The sequence below is a fragment of the Alosa alosa genome, chromosome 2 (assembly GCF_017589495.1).
Source record: "Alosa alosa isolate M-15738 ecotype Scorff River chromosome 2, AALO_Geno_1.1, whole genome shotgun sequence".
NCBI lineage: Eukaryota > Metazoa > Chordata > Actinopteri > Clupeiformes > Clupeidae > Alosa > Alosa alosa.
Window position 1 is genome coordinate 6,355,431 of NC_063190.1, and position 15,927 is coordinate 6,371,357.

The following is a 15,927-nucleotide window of genomic DNA, read 5'->3' on the forward strand; positions in this document are numbered from 1 at the left end:
CTGGATGATGAGGCTCCCACTCCAACACCATGCCAGGCCCCACTGTCACTACGACAGGACCACGGACTGGACATGCCCACGCACCAGCCAGAAGAGGTAGCCACACAGGGAGCTCCAGGGGCATCACTAGATCCCTTTTACTGGGGCACGTGTATTGAACTGCTGTGCCCCAGTAATTAAGTTGAGGTTTTTAACTAGCTCCTTTTATTATCATTTTATTATAAAACTAGCCTTTTATTATCATTAGATTGGACTGTGCCCCAGTATAGTGCATTCTAGTGACCCCCGCTGCTCCAGGACCTTCCCTGCTGGGGTTACCTCGTGTTTGCCGACAGCAACCAAGAGGAGCTGGTGCTCCTGGCTGTCATCCGGGACTTCGAAAGAGAGGCTTGGGAAGCACATCCGCCTCAGTGTGGCCAGGTCACTGGTGTCAGCCCTAAATGAGGCAGAGTGAGTGAGACACGTCCAGTGGTCCTAAGGCTCAAAACATCATATGTGCCAACTAAGCCAACATGGAAGAGAGGAAGGAGAGGCGACTTGTCAGATCACAAGGTCAGCTTCTCAATAATCAAGACAGGCCGCCACCAGCTTTTGGTCACTGAAACATGTTTGGGAAAGGTTCTAATTTGAACTGATTTTAATTACAGGCCTTGAAACAAATTCCACATTAACCATTTTTTTGTTTCTGAAGTTTTTTGCTTATAAGCCACAAGGTAAGGTAAGGTAAGGTAGGCCTACATTTATTTATAAAGTGCCATTTTCCAGCACAGTGGCAACTCAAAGCGCTTCATATAGAAGCACAAAGACACCATCAATAATTAGGCTATTATTGAACAACACACAGGTGCATGGTGTTCTTGAACTGTCTAACTGCAGGTAAAATTAGGTTGTATAATAAACCAACCATACAAATTATTACATATCTTCAGTTTCAGATGTTTTGAATGATTTACTTTTTTAAAAATCCAAAAGGGGGATTGGATGCAAATTGTTGCGGAGCCCCAAAGATGTTAGAAGAGATTATTGGGCAATTCCATGGAAAATTATTTTTTTTGTAACATCCATAACACCAATAAAATGTAATGAATGATTACATGAAATTTGAGCATTTGTTAATTTTGGCTGAAGAATGTAGCCTAAATGATAAAAATTGCACAAAAAATTAATGTTATCATTCACATCATACAAATGCCAAGGCATTTCACTGGCGTTATGGATGTGACAAAAAGTAAATTTTCCGTGGAATTGCCCTATTACACTACACAGGCTGGTTTCCAGAAGCTTCCAAGTTCAAGGAATGAACTAGAGTGTCCATGCCATCAAGGAATCAACTAGAATGTTTATGGCGTCAACATAGCCTACCATCTTCTGACCCCCGAGGAGGACGACTGTATTTTGTCAAAGTGAGCCTTGCTGACGAGATCAAAATCACTCTCTTTTTACTGCGAAGAGGAAGTGGAAAATATATTTAAATATAATTTCTTAACAGGATACGGCGGAACGAGACTTGGGCTACAACTTGTGTGAAAAACACTTCCACATTAGACACATCACGGTATGTAGGCCTACAGAAGAATCGCTGAAGAATAGCCTAGTAATGGATGTATGACTATAGGTCGTATCACATGTTGATCTTACTTTTCAGTTAACATTATTGCGTTTGACTTGCAGAAGGATTATCGAATTCTAAAAGCTTGGGACCGTCTGAAATTCTGTTGGGGGGAATCTACAGTATCTGGCAACCTGTTCCCTCAGCGCAGAGGCGGAGTTCACCCGCTGTCGTTTCACAGTAGTTTCTGGAACCTCATGGTCGTACCATGGAGAAAGTGAGTAGCTAACAACTTATATCGTGAAATATATTACTTATTGATCAATTTCCTGTTGTTGGAATACACTAACAGCGTCAATTACGTTTATTTTTTATGTTGTAGTATTATCACATTTTAATGAGCACAAGCGATAAGACCAATTATCTGGAAGTACTGCAGTAGCATTAACTGTGCCTTCATTGTTAGCTAACTAGCTTAGCAAACCAGATTACATTAGCTCACTGAAATGACATGTTAAGCGTTACAATTCAGAATTGGCAAATGCTGAATTTATATATAAAAAATATTACCCGCGAAGGTATGGCGAACCTGCTGATTACATCTTTATGTTGAGGTTCGAGAAATCTTGGCTCCACAAGCTAACGTTAACATTAATGCTGGATGGCATAAAGCAGCATTGAATCGCCCTCATATGCCAACTTTCACTAACGTTAGAGAATGTCAAATCCACTGCGGATAAATGGTTTAGCTACCTGGCTAACTAGCTATTATGTATTTAAACTTTCGCATGTGCTTTTCGTCGAATATGAGGGAAGGTGATAAATTGTCACTGAAATGTTCCTTGTAACCTTAGCTACCTGGCTACCAAACGTGTCCTCAAGTTAGTTTCTTTTGATTTGGTGTGTTAACGGTAGGCAAATGTGAGTGTAACGTTAGCCAAACGTTAGCAATCCACCTAGCTTACTAGCTAGTTAGCTAATTTGACTAAGTTGTCTCATGCCGTCTTTTGGGAGGCGTAAACTAGCATTATTGACATTAAATTAGACTAATATGTTTCAGTTAGTGAGTCTTACTAGGTGGTTAGCCACAGCCACCAGGTAGCTGTGTATTATGGCTACCGTTAGCTAGCTTCTAGGTGAATCCCCTATTTCGCTAGCAATTTAACATGTTCCTGTATAAACTAGCTGATGTCACTGACAGTGGGCTAGCTGTGAGGATCTTGTAGACGGAATGAATTCGAGCATTTTACTCGTAATGATGGTCAACTTCTGCATAAATACAATCAGTCTTCTATGGGTGTGTTAGCATGCATCAATGGAGGAAATAAGTATTGCCTTCTGAGGTGATGTGTCTCATCCATCAAATACAGAAATATGCTCTCACCGCATACAGAAAATCGCATCAATCCTATGTCTATGTTGTGTTATTTAAATTGGCAGCATCTTTGATTGAGCTAAAACTAGTTCTATGCATCCCCATGACAGTAATTAATTGCTACAGAAATTAGCTTGTCTCTTATTGGGTGCTTATGACTTTGGCTCGAATGTCAGAGACAGCTGATCCATGGCAGGTGTTGAACTCAGCAGCCATTAAAGACAAATGGGACAAAACAGGTGATGGTTTGTACATTCGATTTCACCAGATTTGACCAGATGCATAGAGAAATGTCCACTATACCTTCAATAGTATACTTAAGCTCAAGTGTGTTAAAAGATCTGAGCCCCTTACTTTAGACATGTATTGAATAATTGTAGAACACCCAAGGTTTTGTATTATTTCCAAAAACAGAGCTGATGTTAATTAGAAGGCCTTCCAGCTACTCAACTGTTCCATGTTTTTATTTTACCAGCTACTCAACTGTTCCATGTTTGTTTTTACTAAAGACTTGCGTGGGATTTTTCCTCTATGTGAAAATTATTGGGGGGCCTAGCAGCAAAGCTGCAAAGTGTGTCAAGTGTTTCTACCTGTTCTTCTTCTCCCCTGATTAATTTTACCAGGCACCCCAATTCTCAACATTGGATTTTACCAAAACATGGAAATATTTTCATAGGTTACAAATTTTGTCCATTTACTAAGTTTAGCACAGATGGTCCTCAGACCAGTCCTCACAAAAGTTACCTATTGCCATTTTGATTTGCGAAAGTGTTCACTCAATATAGCCACAATTCAAAATTGGTGGCAAGGGCATTAAACACAAAGTGTCTCTCTCTCCATGATGGTTCCAGAACAACAGGAAACGAAGGAGTACGCGCACATCACAGGAGTGCAGGTGCTGGACCAAAAAAAGTAACTGAGAAGAAATAAAAAAGGTCCGCACACTGATTGAAGCTCCCAAACGTGGATTTATTTGCACAACGTTTCGGACATGTTGTCCTTCATCAAAAGTGCAATGCAAAACAGGTGTGGGGGGTGGGGTATATGTACCTGGGAATAGGGGAAGGGGTGTGTCACTCATGAGTCAAGAATATATACAAAATGTACACAAGGGGGCCATAATGACCCAAACAGAACACCCACTTAATTGGCAGGAGAAATTACATTAAGGTATAAGAGGCTCATATACATAGTAAGGTTGATGTACATTGGTTTAATACAGAGCTGTATTAGACCATTTCACATCAACCTTACTATTTCTTCTCGGTTCCAGAACAACACCATCCTGCTAGACTGCTAGGCCCCTGCCGCTTACAGCTCTATTCTTTTCTGTGTGTCGTCTTCAGTGTGACGACAAACTGTAACTCGCCATATGCCTGTCCAGATCCCTCAGCCCCAGCCTGATCTTCCTCCCGCACCTCTCCCTCCCCGTCATAGTGACGTCCCCTAATATCGGTCCTCCACTTTCCTCTCACCCCGCAGGTGGCACAGCTGAAAGATGAGGGCAACAAGGCACTCAGCGCAGGGAACATCACTGAGGCCGTGCGCTGTTACACTGACGCGCTGGCCCTGGACCCCAACAACCATGTGCTGTACAGTAACCGCTCAGCCGCATACGCCAAGAAGGGAGACTATGAAGATGCCTTGAAGGATGCTTGTCAGACTATCAAGATTAAACCTGACTGGGGCAAAGTAAGTGTTAAAGAAATGGTGTGTTTTTGTGTGATGGAGTGAGGGGTAATCTGATTGTATTCTGTTCTAGTTGGGTTTGGAATGGGGATAGTCCTACAAGCCGCCAAGCCATTTTAGTCTAGTTGTTTTGCCACCCTAAAAGCAAATCTATTTGGTGAGGACACTTTCTGAACAGAGTGTGGCTACCTTACCAGAGTGCATTTGCTATCAAACATGGGTAATTGAAGAGTAATCTGAATTTTTTAATCTTCCTTACTGCAAGGAGTTATAACTCTCTTACATAGCACAGTTCACAAGCAGCTCTATTGCAGACAAATGTTGGTGAATATAAATTGACTGTAGTCTAGCTTTACAAGCACCAACATGCCCATTCTGTATATTCAGTATCAGTAATGTCTAAGTGTACTGCTGGTCTTAGATCTGTGTTCCTTTTTTTGTCTCTCCTCAGGGTTACTCAAGAAAAGCTGCGGCGCTCGAGTTCCTCGGGAGATTTGAGGATGCTAAAACAACTTACCAAGAGGGCATTCGCCAGGAGCCAGGCAATCAGCAGCTGAAGGAAGGACTCCAGAATATTGAGGTTCGCCTGGCAGGTAGGAGGACTTTGCAGTGCGGAAGTCTTTTTTTTGATGGCAACACTTTGAATGGGACTAATTACACTGTGAGCAGCAAGCCACCTGAAGGCTTTAAAAGCAAAGTTGGATGAGGCTGACTGTTTACAAACAACATTCGTTTAGCAAAGCAGAAGGCTTCAGAGGCTGGTTCGATTGCCATTCAGTGACATCAGCCAAAAAAATAACCCTTCAGGATGTGTAAACTCAGAATCAAGTGCACGTTGTTGTTTCCTGTTTCAGTAGACTTAAAATCACTTGGCAAACTGAACACAATATTTCCAACGTGCCACATTTGATTGATGGTGAATATTTTCGTAACAGATTGTTAGATGTTATTATAGCTAATTTGATGTTATTCTGGGGCTGTCTTTGCACATTTCACTTTTTACCAGTTTATCAGTTGTTTTAAGGTGTTGCCTTGAAGTAATGGTTCAGTTATCTAAAATGTTTATCATTCCTGTTGTGCACAAAGGTACTTTAGTAAATAAGCTGTGCAGGTCATGTAATGGAGCCATGATAAGCCATTCTGTTGTCCACATATGAAGGGATTGTGTCAAAGAGGAGAATTTGCATAATTAAAATCGCATAACCCGTGTAAATCGTTTGGTGGTGGTGTTATGTTGGCTCTTTCTGGAAGAGTGTAATGTTGCACATACAGCTGGTTAAGACAGCCACTTTGATTACAGTGGAATTTTCCTGGTTGTGTTGTTGTCTCTTGTTACTAGGGGAAACTACCCCTGTAGTTCCATATATAGACATGGTTCAGGATTTTTTTGGCCTAAATATGTTTGCTGTTCTTCAAAGCATGATGATCATAGTAGTGTGTAACATTCTTCCCTAATTTGGTGTTGCTGCACAGAAAAGAAGATGATGAACCCCTTTGCGATGCCTAATCTGTATGAGAAGTTGGAAGGCGACCCCCGCTCCCGTGCCCTGCTCGCCGACCCCAGCTACCGGGAACTGCTGGAGCAGCTCAGGAATAAGCCTTCCGAGCTCGGCACGTGAGTACATCTCCCCCTCGGGAAATTGTAAAGTGAAATCAAAATGTGGAAGAAAATATTTTAACGTTACCATTTTGCTGGGTTGATGGGGTCAAGTAGGGTTTGAAAATTGCCCTCCTCCAAAGTTTGAGAACCACTGTTGTAATCTAACCTCGGTCATCCTCCCGTTAGCCGGTTGCAGGACTCGAGAGTAATGACCACACTGTCAGTGCTGCTGGGCCTGGACCTGGCTGGTATGGAGGAAGACGAGGAACCCACCCCACCGCCGCCCCCCAAGCCCAAAGAGACGCAGCCTCCTCCACCCAAAGAGGAAGACATGCCAGAGAACAAGAGACTGGTATGGCTGTGACTTTAGCTTACTTGCTCCACCTGCAGACCACAATGACCCGTCTATTACATTTACATGTATTCATTTAGCAGACACAGTTATCCAAAGTGACTTACATATGTCAACTATATTACGAGGGATTACATTGTCCCTGGAGCAACTTGGAGTTAAGTGCCTTGCTCAAGGGCACCACGGTGGAAGCCTGGAATTGAACCCACAACTTCCAGGCTACTGCACGCTAGCCCATCTATCTATCTCTAAGATTTAGTTACCAAGTTACCACATGTGGTGGTGTATGATGGTTATACATGCATAGGATACAGAAATAATAGTACATATGATGTTTTTTTTAATGATTTTCATGGCTGTTTTTAAGATTGTGATATAAAATTGAAAAAGTCCTGGGATTGTTCCTAATTATCTCCATGTATTGCAGGCATTGAAGGCAAAAGAGCTCGGGAATGATGCCTATAAAAAGAAAGACTTTGAAACAGCACTGAAACACTATGAGGAGGCTGTTGGTCACGACCCTACCAATATGACTTACTTGTCCAACCAAGCAGGTACACAAATATTCATAACCCATAACAAAATAATGTTCTGGTCCAGCCATAATTATTTTCATCTGTAATGAATGCAGTAGATTAAAAAAGGCCTAATATGGATTTGCTACAATAGAAAGTAAATCTTGTAATCATTAATTTGCCCTCGAGTATGATCAGGCAATTTGGTATTAACATAATTTTTACAGTAGCTACTCAGCAAGGCAAACAGTTGATTGAAAAAAATGGTGCATACCTTTGTTATTCCTCAGGCAGGAAGATGGGTAATTACAGAATGCCAAATGCAGTAGTAGCCCAAAAGCATGCCTGATTGTAATCTTTTGTTTAAGAGTAATCCGAATCTTATTTGTATATTTTATATATCTTTATATCTTATTTTTCACATAAGGTATCTTTTTAATTTCTCACCTTTCCCCATTCCAGCGGTATTCTTTGAGAAGGGCCAGATGGAGAAGTGCAGGGAGCTTTGCGAGAAAGCTATTGATGTTGGCCGAGAGAACCGCGAGGACTACAGACAGATTGCCAAGTGAGTGCCTCCCTGCTTGCTTAGCACTGGCTGTGCTCACCCGGGTGATGTGGAGTAGGCAGAGGAGGTCTGACCCCATGCCAAAAACAGCCCTTCCTCTCCCCCTCTTCTAACTGAAGTGCCAACATGCAGTGATTCACAGTTGTATGAATGCACTATCCAGAGAGGTAGAGCGTATGCTGTGCACTAAAAGTGTCAGAGGTGTTATGTTGACCTTGTCCAAGACCTCAAGAGTTTGATCACTGCACATAGTATGTGGATATTGATCAAAATAGATAAAAATACTGCCAAAAGCCATTAAAAACAAATCTGTTATCACTTTTTTGTAAACTCTAAACAAGAAACCTCCACTTCAGTAGCACTTCACACTAAAGGTTCCAGTCATACTCTTACATGCTGGAGGATTTCATGTATGATTTGTAACCCATAGCATGGAAAGTAAATAAAAGTTCCTGAACATATATAGCTTGGGTTTTCAGCAAATGTATGAAGACATTCTCCAAAATACAGCATTTCAGTAATAATATTTCAATTTAATATGTCCCCAAATTGTGATATAAAAATAAGTAGTTATTTCCTCTAGGGTGGTATACCTTGCCAAAAATCACCATGAGAATTCTCCTCAGATGGTACCGACCAACCCCTCTGGCTCAAGGACTAATTGTGTATTTATTAGCCTACCTGAAGCTACACATTATGAAACTACTCAGCTGCATAACCTACCTTCTGTTGTGCTGGTCTCTGTGTAGGTGTGTTGGATAATCTGCTTCGGCTTCTCTCTGACTCATCTGATTGTCTATTTCAGAGCCTATGCTAGGATTGGTAACTCTTACTTCAAGCAAGGGCAGCAGAAAGAAGCCATTCATTTCTTCAACAAGAGCCTCGCGGAACACCGCACCCCTGATGTGCTGAAGAGGTGTCAGCAGGTAAGCCCTCGCCGTGGCCTTAGCCCACCTGGAACCTGGATTCTGGGCCATGGATTGAGCTGGATGGGTGTCAGTAAAAAAGCTCCGTCAGTTGTCCTTCTATTAGGGGTCGACCAATTATCGGCCGGGCCGATTATTAGGGCCGATATTTAGCATTTTTATAATCATCGGTATCGGTCATTTTTTTTACTAGTTAGCCTACAAACTCGGGTGCGATTTGCCTTTTAGGCTCACAAAAGTGTAGTTTATAGCCTACATATGGACACAAATTGCATGCTTAAATAGCCTAAGAACTATTTTACTGTGTATTTGAAACTGTTTTGTTAAACTATTCAACCTTAACACATATGGTCCCTAAACTAACACATAGTCATTGTGTAGGCCTAGTCTATGAAAATAATTGCTCACTCAGCTCTTGAATTAACATGATGCACAGGATTTACACTTTTTGATAGACAATTGTGTAACAAAACTAGTTGATAGACAATTGTGTACCAAAAGAAGAAAGAAAATTGGCATAATTAAATGCTTTTGAATGAAATTTTTGCATTTGATATCGGTATCGGCCCTGAAAAAACCATATCAGTCGATCCCTACCCTCTAAGCCAGAACCATGACTATCATTATGCAATGACCTAGCAACAGTAGTTAGAGCTTTATATTGTAATGTATAACTACTTTGTGTGCCAGGATTTGTTTAAAGAGCACTTCTAACATAATGTAGTAGATATGAGCTACTTGAGTATAGTGGCTTTAGTGGTGTTTTGAAGATGTAGATATAGATTTTGCATATGGCTGACTCTCTTATTTCTGTGTGCTCTCAGGCGGAGAAGATACTGAAGGACCAGGAGAAGCAGGCCTACATTAATCCTGAATTGGCCCTGGAGGAGAAGAACAAGGGCAATGAGGCCTTTCAGAAAGGTGAGCCCCAGCTGCCAATTCTGACCAGGTGGCAATTAGGAACCACACAGGGTGTTTGTGCTCCTCTGTACAAGTATGGGGTTATGATGTACTATTTTCCGGACCTAGAACTGTATTGGGGAGTACAAAGAAATCAATTATAGCCAATTGTTGGCGGATGTGGCTGTTTTTCTGTTTGCATTGCACGCCCTGGTTCTGAAAAAGCACAGAATGTGCAGAATCTGGCTCCAATTTTGCCACTGTAGCCGGCCAATTTTGACTTCAGTTCTTCAGAACATAATTGCACTGTTTCCTGTTGTCTATTATTATCTGTGTGTGTGTGTACATAGTCACTCACTGGTTGGTACAATTATAGGAGAATAGCTGGGGTAAGGCTACACTAACATTTCCAGAGCAGTCCTCGAAAGCGTTGTGTCAGTCCGATATTCAAGATTGCTATCAGTCCGATATTGGCCAAAATTACTGGATCGAAAGATAAAACAGTTACTAATCCAATCCATTAACCTAAAGTGAAGTTATCATGACTACATTTCAGTATTTCCGCTAGATTTTTTTTTAACAGTGGCGGCGGCGGCCAAGTTTTGCAATTTACCTTCGTTAGGCTACCAGTCGTTGCTTTTTTACTGCATCGATTCACGATTGAGTGCACATCTAATGTAACAGCGGTCTTCGCAGAGACATCCACTCTCCAGTTCCATTTTTGCTGTTCTTGCGAGCGAGCTAATAGGCTACGATATGGGAAATCAGCTTCAGAAATGAATGGGTTTTCCTAGCCTGTGCTACACCTTTCCACCAAGTTGTGCGAAAATTGTAGTTTTTACGATGTTGACAAACTTGTGTAGCATATGGAAGCTCTTGATAGCGCATGCCACTAACATCTGTAAAAACAATATATTTAAGGAAATAAAACTCGACAGGTACCTCGGATTAGCATTGCTGTTTATTGTTAAACTGCAATTTTCAGCAGCCAGCGGAGGGCATTTAGCCTAGGCTACTATGCTTCCGAACAATATTTTGCATCTCCCCTAATTCTGAAGCAGTGGCCGCTAAATGAAGAGGAAACACTGAGAAGAAAGTTAATGTTTTAAATAGGCTACATCAATACAATATATAATATGTGAAGTGAAACTGGACGGGCCATAATAACCTCTGACAAGTTTTAGGCTACTTATTGTTAAATTGCAATGTGAGCGGCAGCCAGCAGGGGAGGATACGTCGGCAGGATTATTTAAAAAGCAACTGCAACTACATTGTGCGTCTGCACTGATTCTGATACCGTGGGGGTATTAATTAAACCGTGGCGGGCCGCCATGCGGAAATAAACGTAGAGGAAACATTAGAGGACACTCTATAAAGAGATGGTGTGTCACACTTTATATACTTTGATATACTTTGGGGCAGCCGTACTGGTTAGCGCTTCGGACTTGTAACCGGAGGGTTGCCGGTTCGAACCCTGACCAGTAGGCACGGCTGAAGTGCCCTTGAGCAAGGCGCCTAACCCCTCACTGCTCCCCGAGTGCTGCTGTTGTTGCAGGCAGCTCACTGCGCCGAGATTAGTGTGTGCTTCACTTCACTGTGTGCTGAGTGTGTTTCACTAATTCACGGATTGGGATAAATGCAGAGACCAAATTTCCCCTCACGGGATCAAAAGAGTATATATACTTATACTATATATACATACACGAAAATCATGAGCAGCATATTTCACGCGAACAGTAGAAGTGAGTTAGACCTGTCAGCAACACAATCACTGACAATGAGCACACTAAAGAGCTACGTACACCGGTGTCAACATTTATTCCATTCCATTCCATTGTTCTCAATACAGCCCCGCACACCAGCATTGCACTTCGCTGCCGCCGCCGTGTAAATTACAATTCAGTTCTATTTAGTTGGCGCCGCTCCACAAAATCCATCATCCAGGGTTTGCCAGTTAAAAACTTGGGCGCTGATGTGTGTGGCAAGTAGGGCTGGGCGATATACAAATAGCGATACAAAAACAATAGCGATATATATCGTGATAGACATGTAATCAATATTAATAAAAACTCGATTGATACTGCTGCCTTTTCAGCATGCATCCAGGAAAATGTATTAATAGCATAGTTGTTTTAGTAGAGAAAAAGACCATATTTGATTGTTATTGGTATTGGCAGATATTCAAGGTTGTCATATCAGTATCAGGTATGATAAAGTGGCCCCATTCTATTTTAGATGTGTAGAACCTACCTCAACATTACAGATGCTGGGCTGGTGCTGATGTGCATGATCACTTTTGTTTCATGGGAGGCCTCCTCTAATGCATTCATCTTGTTCACAGGGGATTATCCAGCAGCCATGAAACATTACTCCGAGGCCATCAAGAGGAACCCAAATGATGCCAAGCTCTTCAGCAACAGAGCTGCATGCTATACCAAACTGGCTGAATTCCAGCTGGCCCTCAAGGTACTGTGCTCTGCTATCAATATGGTCATACTGTAGTTCTAGGTCTTTTTGTGAGATATATCATGAGGGATGAGCTTTTAAATGCTTAATAGTCTCTCTTGTTCTTTCTCCTGTCAGGACTGTGAAGAGTGCATCAAACTTGAGCCTTCATTCAGTATGTATTAGGGTGCTTAATTTAGAGTTGTGTAATATTTGTTTTTACTATTTTGGGATTTACTAATGCCTTTTTCCTCTCGCAGTAAAGGGATACACACGCAAGGCTTCTGCTCTAGAGGCCATGAAAGATTTCACCAAAGCCATGGATGTCTACCAGAAGGCCCTGGAGCTCGACTCCACCTCTAAGGTACACAGCGAGATGTAGAGCAGCTGCTTGCCCACTGCAGGAATTCTAACTGTGATGTTATGTGAACTGGCCAGTCCTTAACGCATTGTCTTTTCTGATTTTTTTTTTTTCTCACTCACTCACTCACCTCTCTCTCTCTCTCACACTCACACACACACACACACACACACACACACACACACACACACACACACACACACACACACACACACACACACACTCTCCACTCCTTCTGCAGGAGGCCACGGAGGGCATCCAGCGCTGCATGATGAGTCAGGCCTCAAGGAACGACAGTCCGGAGGACGTGAAGCGGCGGGCCATGGCCGACCCTGAGGTGCAGCAGATCATGTCTGACCCGGCCATGCGCATGATCCTGGAGCAGATGCAAAAAGACCCGCAGGCCCTCAGCGAGTACGACCTCACACTCACACACATATATATATATATATATATATATATACATATATACACACTCACTGTCACACATACACACACACACTCACACACACACCAACAGCTTTTTGTTTTTTTTGCTCACTGTTGTGCCTTACATCACTCCTATTATTTTGTAAGTTCTGACATCTACTGTCTTGTCTGTGTCACAGCCACCTGAAGAACCCGGTCATCGCCCAGAAGATCCAGAAATTAATCGATGTTGGACTCATAGCCATACGGTGATCGCCCACCTGGACTCGGGGAAGCAAAGGGCAGTGGCCCATTGGAGAAAACAAATTGAAGAGACAAAAGAATATGCCACTCCCTCTGGACAAGGACAGATCAACTCTCCATCACTCTGCCCACCCACCTACCCACCCCCGCCATCACCCATGACCCCCACACGCCAACTCAGTTACTTACGCAACCTCTTTCAGTCCCTACTCTGTCAGTGTTGACTATCTTCAGAATTTGGCCTTAATCAGATTGTGTACCATTGCATTTGTTCTGAAGTGTTAATTTTAAAGCACTCCAGACTGTGCTCTTGCACAATCTCTCTCTCTCTCTCTCTCTCTCTATTTCTCTCTCTTTCTCTTTCTCTCTCTGTCTCTACACACACACTTGTTTATTGCTCAGCAGTAGGCCATTGGGAGGTTGAAAGTGTTTGAAGTGAATACTTGATTTGATGGTGTATTTGCCCCTGCAGCTCTTCAGATATTTATGTTTTAGACTTCTTTGGATACATTTTGCAAGGCACATTTTCATGTTTTTTTACATCATAAAATTGTCACTTTTAACCACAGGAAGAGAGGATGGATAGTTGTTTGTTTTTTTTTTCTGTTGTGTTCCCGAAAGCCAATGTTAGTCTCACAACGATAAAGAACTAAACTCATACCTATCAAACAAGGCTCTATGAAGCTCCCATGCTTATCAAGCTCTTCTCATTAAACCTCTGTGCAGGACGCAAAGCTTATCTACTTCAGTCGGTGCGTAGTTACTGAAATTGATTTAGGCAACAGTACATCTGCTTCTTGCAGTTCAGGGACACATCTGTCTAAATTCAAAAGGCACATGGAATAGACGGGTGTGGGGGGGTGTATCAGTGTGCGCAGACATTTACCGCAAGCCACTGAGTGATTTTGTGTTTTTTGGGGCTGGTATTACAGGAGCAGGTGGCTCGTTGACATAGAAGCAAGCGCTCTTCACTTGACACAATATCAAAAAAAGTGGTGCTCACATGTTAACTGCCCTTGTAAAGATGACTCCCCTAATGTGTAATGTTATATCACGCTCCTGTCATGAAAATACATATGAATGTATTTCAATTGTTCAATTGCTTTTGTGTGTGTTGATGTGTGTCCTAACATTTGATCATCTTATGTGCTTTTAGTACTGCATGCACAAATGTCCAAAATACAATCAATACATACTGTTAATAAATGCATTAAAGTCTCATCTTAAGATGTAACTATTAGACATTATCAGTGGCTGAGGCTGCAGCAGCATTATTTCAAGTATCGCAGGGTTTCCACGGTGGTCTTAAAATTTAATGATGAATTTTAGGCCTTTAAACGGTCTTAAATAGATTAAAATATTACGCCCTAGGTCTTAAATAAATACGCTTAGGTGGGTTTTAATTATGTTAATGTTCATATTACGTTCCTTTAATAGTGCTAATTACATTTTAGCAGCATAGATCGAAGTTGTTTAACATTGTAGTTCTTTAAACTGTACAGATAAAGAACATCCCAATGTAATAAACTTATAATTATGAAGAAATTAACTCCTCACAACTTAGTAGCTTGTATAAAATTTCAGAGACCAAATTTATTTGCTGTGTGAAGAATGCAGAGACTGAAATTATCCTTTATGTTTTGCCAAAATGGGCATAAAATCAATCTTAAATTTGATTCATATTAGTCTTAAAGCGTACTGTTGAAACCTATAGAAACCCTTTATTGTGTAAACTATTCTTCCCATTAATAATTCAATAACAGCATCAGATGAAGATACATTGTAAACGGCTGTGAGGCTGAGATGAGTGTATTGAATAGTTTGCCTATGGAAGATATAATAGAGGACTCCCTAACTGTCCATTGAGATAACATGCATTTTGCTGTAGAAGTAAAGGAAAGAACAGTTCACTGTCACAGAATATGGATGTACATTGTTGATTTGGGCTAATGTTCAGAAATGTCCTAAACGTGATTTGAGTATTTTATTGGGTCTTGGGAACACAAATGTATTAACTTATATTTGTGCTGAAACTTGATGACTAATGTTTTTTTCGGCACATAATTAATGTTATTGTACATCTGTACATTCAAGGAATGCATAACTGGTATTTGCCTTTAGCGCTTTTAGAATTTAGGCTTATTGGAGCATTGCAGCAATCCATTCCAAAGAGAAAAGACCATGTTATTTTGCCAAAAAATGACCAAATGGATGAAAATGGCCATTGGCAAAACCTGTTTTAACCCAGAGTGTATATCTGGGGTTATCTTAATGGTACTACAACTTACAATTAGATATTTCAGTGTTTTGATCCATCCATACACTTAGATAAAATAGCTTCCAGACAGAATCAAAACATTGTCTAGACAGAGAGAAAACTTTTTAAAAAAGCATCTATTATTCTTTTTCTTCTTCACTTTCAAAGTTGTGGACATTATGCAGGATCTTTATACCCGCTGAAATAGAAACTGCTTATTAGAATGCACAAATGCGCAATAATATAAAACCTTGATGAGCAGTCTATACTGTGTCCACTGGAGAGCGCTCTACTCTGTGTTTAGAGACGCTGATGACCATGATGTGAAACTGAGGAGTCATCATTTTATTCAAACAGTGGTCTGCTTTTCCCAGAAAACTAATCCTCTTTTTTATATTTGGCTCACTGCAGTTCTTGTCTTAACTTCTGTAATAAGTTACTGCATAAAAGAGACCAAATTTTCCTCATCAATTCATTACATTTGATTTTTAATAAAAAAAAAAAAAACATTTCTTAAGTATAAAATTAACAGTATGTAGAAATGTAGCCGTATACTACTCAAAAGACCTTATTCAAAGTCCCCCTCCTTGCAAAAGAGCAAGAAGCACACAAAGAGGAAGTGTGTCTGCATGTGCTCACACAGGATGAAACTAACCAGCAGCAGCAAGTGGCACTAAAAAAAAAAAAGCCAAGAAGAGGAAGTGACACTGTTTCTCGAACT

General features: G+C 41.2%; 1 protein-coding gene across 1 annotated transcript; it reads left to right on the forward strand.

Moving 5' to 3' along the window:
• Window positions 1–1,373: 1,373 nt before the first annotated feature.
• stip1 (stress-induced phosphoprotein 1) lies at window positions 1,374–14,176 on the forward strand. Its single transcript, XM_048237938.1, has 16 exons — window positions 1,374–1,403; window positions 1,490–1,555; window positions 1,672–1,826; window positions 4,407–4,616; window positions 5,065–5,206; window positions 6,087–6,228; window positions 6,400–6,565; window positions 6,993–7,119; window positions 7,543–7,645; window positions 8,451–8,571; window positions 9,396–9,492; window positions 11,813–11,937; window positions 12,055–12,091; window positions 12,177–12,280; window positions 12,519–12,691; window positions 12,886–14,176. Exons 3-16 carry the CDS (start codon window positions 1,818–1,820, stop codon window positions 12,956–12,958), a joined length of 1,629 nt encoding a protein of 542 aa, XP_048093895.1. The 5' UTR covers window positions 1,374–1,403; window positions 1,490–1,555; window positions 1,672–1,817; the 3' UTR covers window positions 12,959–14,176.
• Window positions 14,177–15,927: the final 1,751 nt, after the last annotated feature.

What these genes read in the sequence shown, in the direction of transcription:
- stip1 (XM_048237938.1), top strand. An exon ending in TTAAACCTGACTGGGGCAAA is followed by an intron (nt 4,617 to 5,064) that starts GTAAGTGTTAAA and finishes GTCTCTCCTCAG; the next exon opens with GGTTACTCAAGAAAAGCTGC. An exon ending in TTACTTGTCCAACCAAGCAG is followed by an intron (nt 7,120 to 7,542) that starts GTACACAAATAT and finishes TCCCCATTCCAG; the next exon opens with CGGTATTCTTTGAGAAGGGC.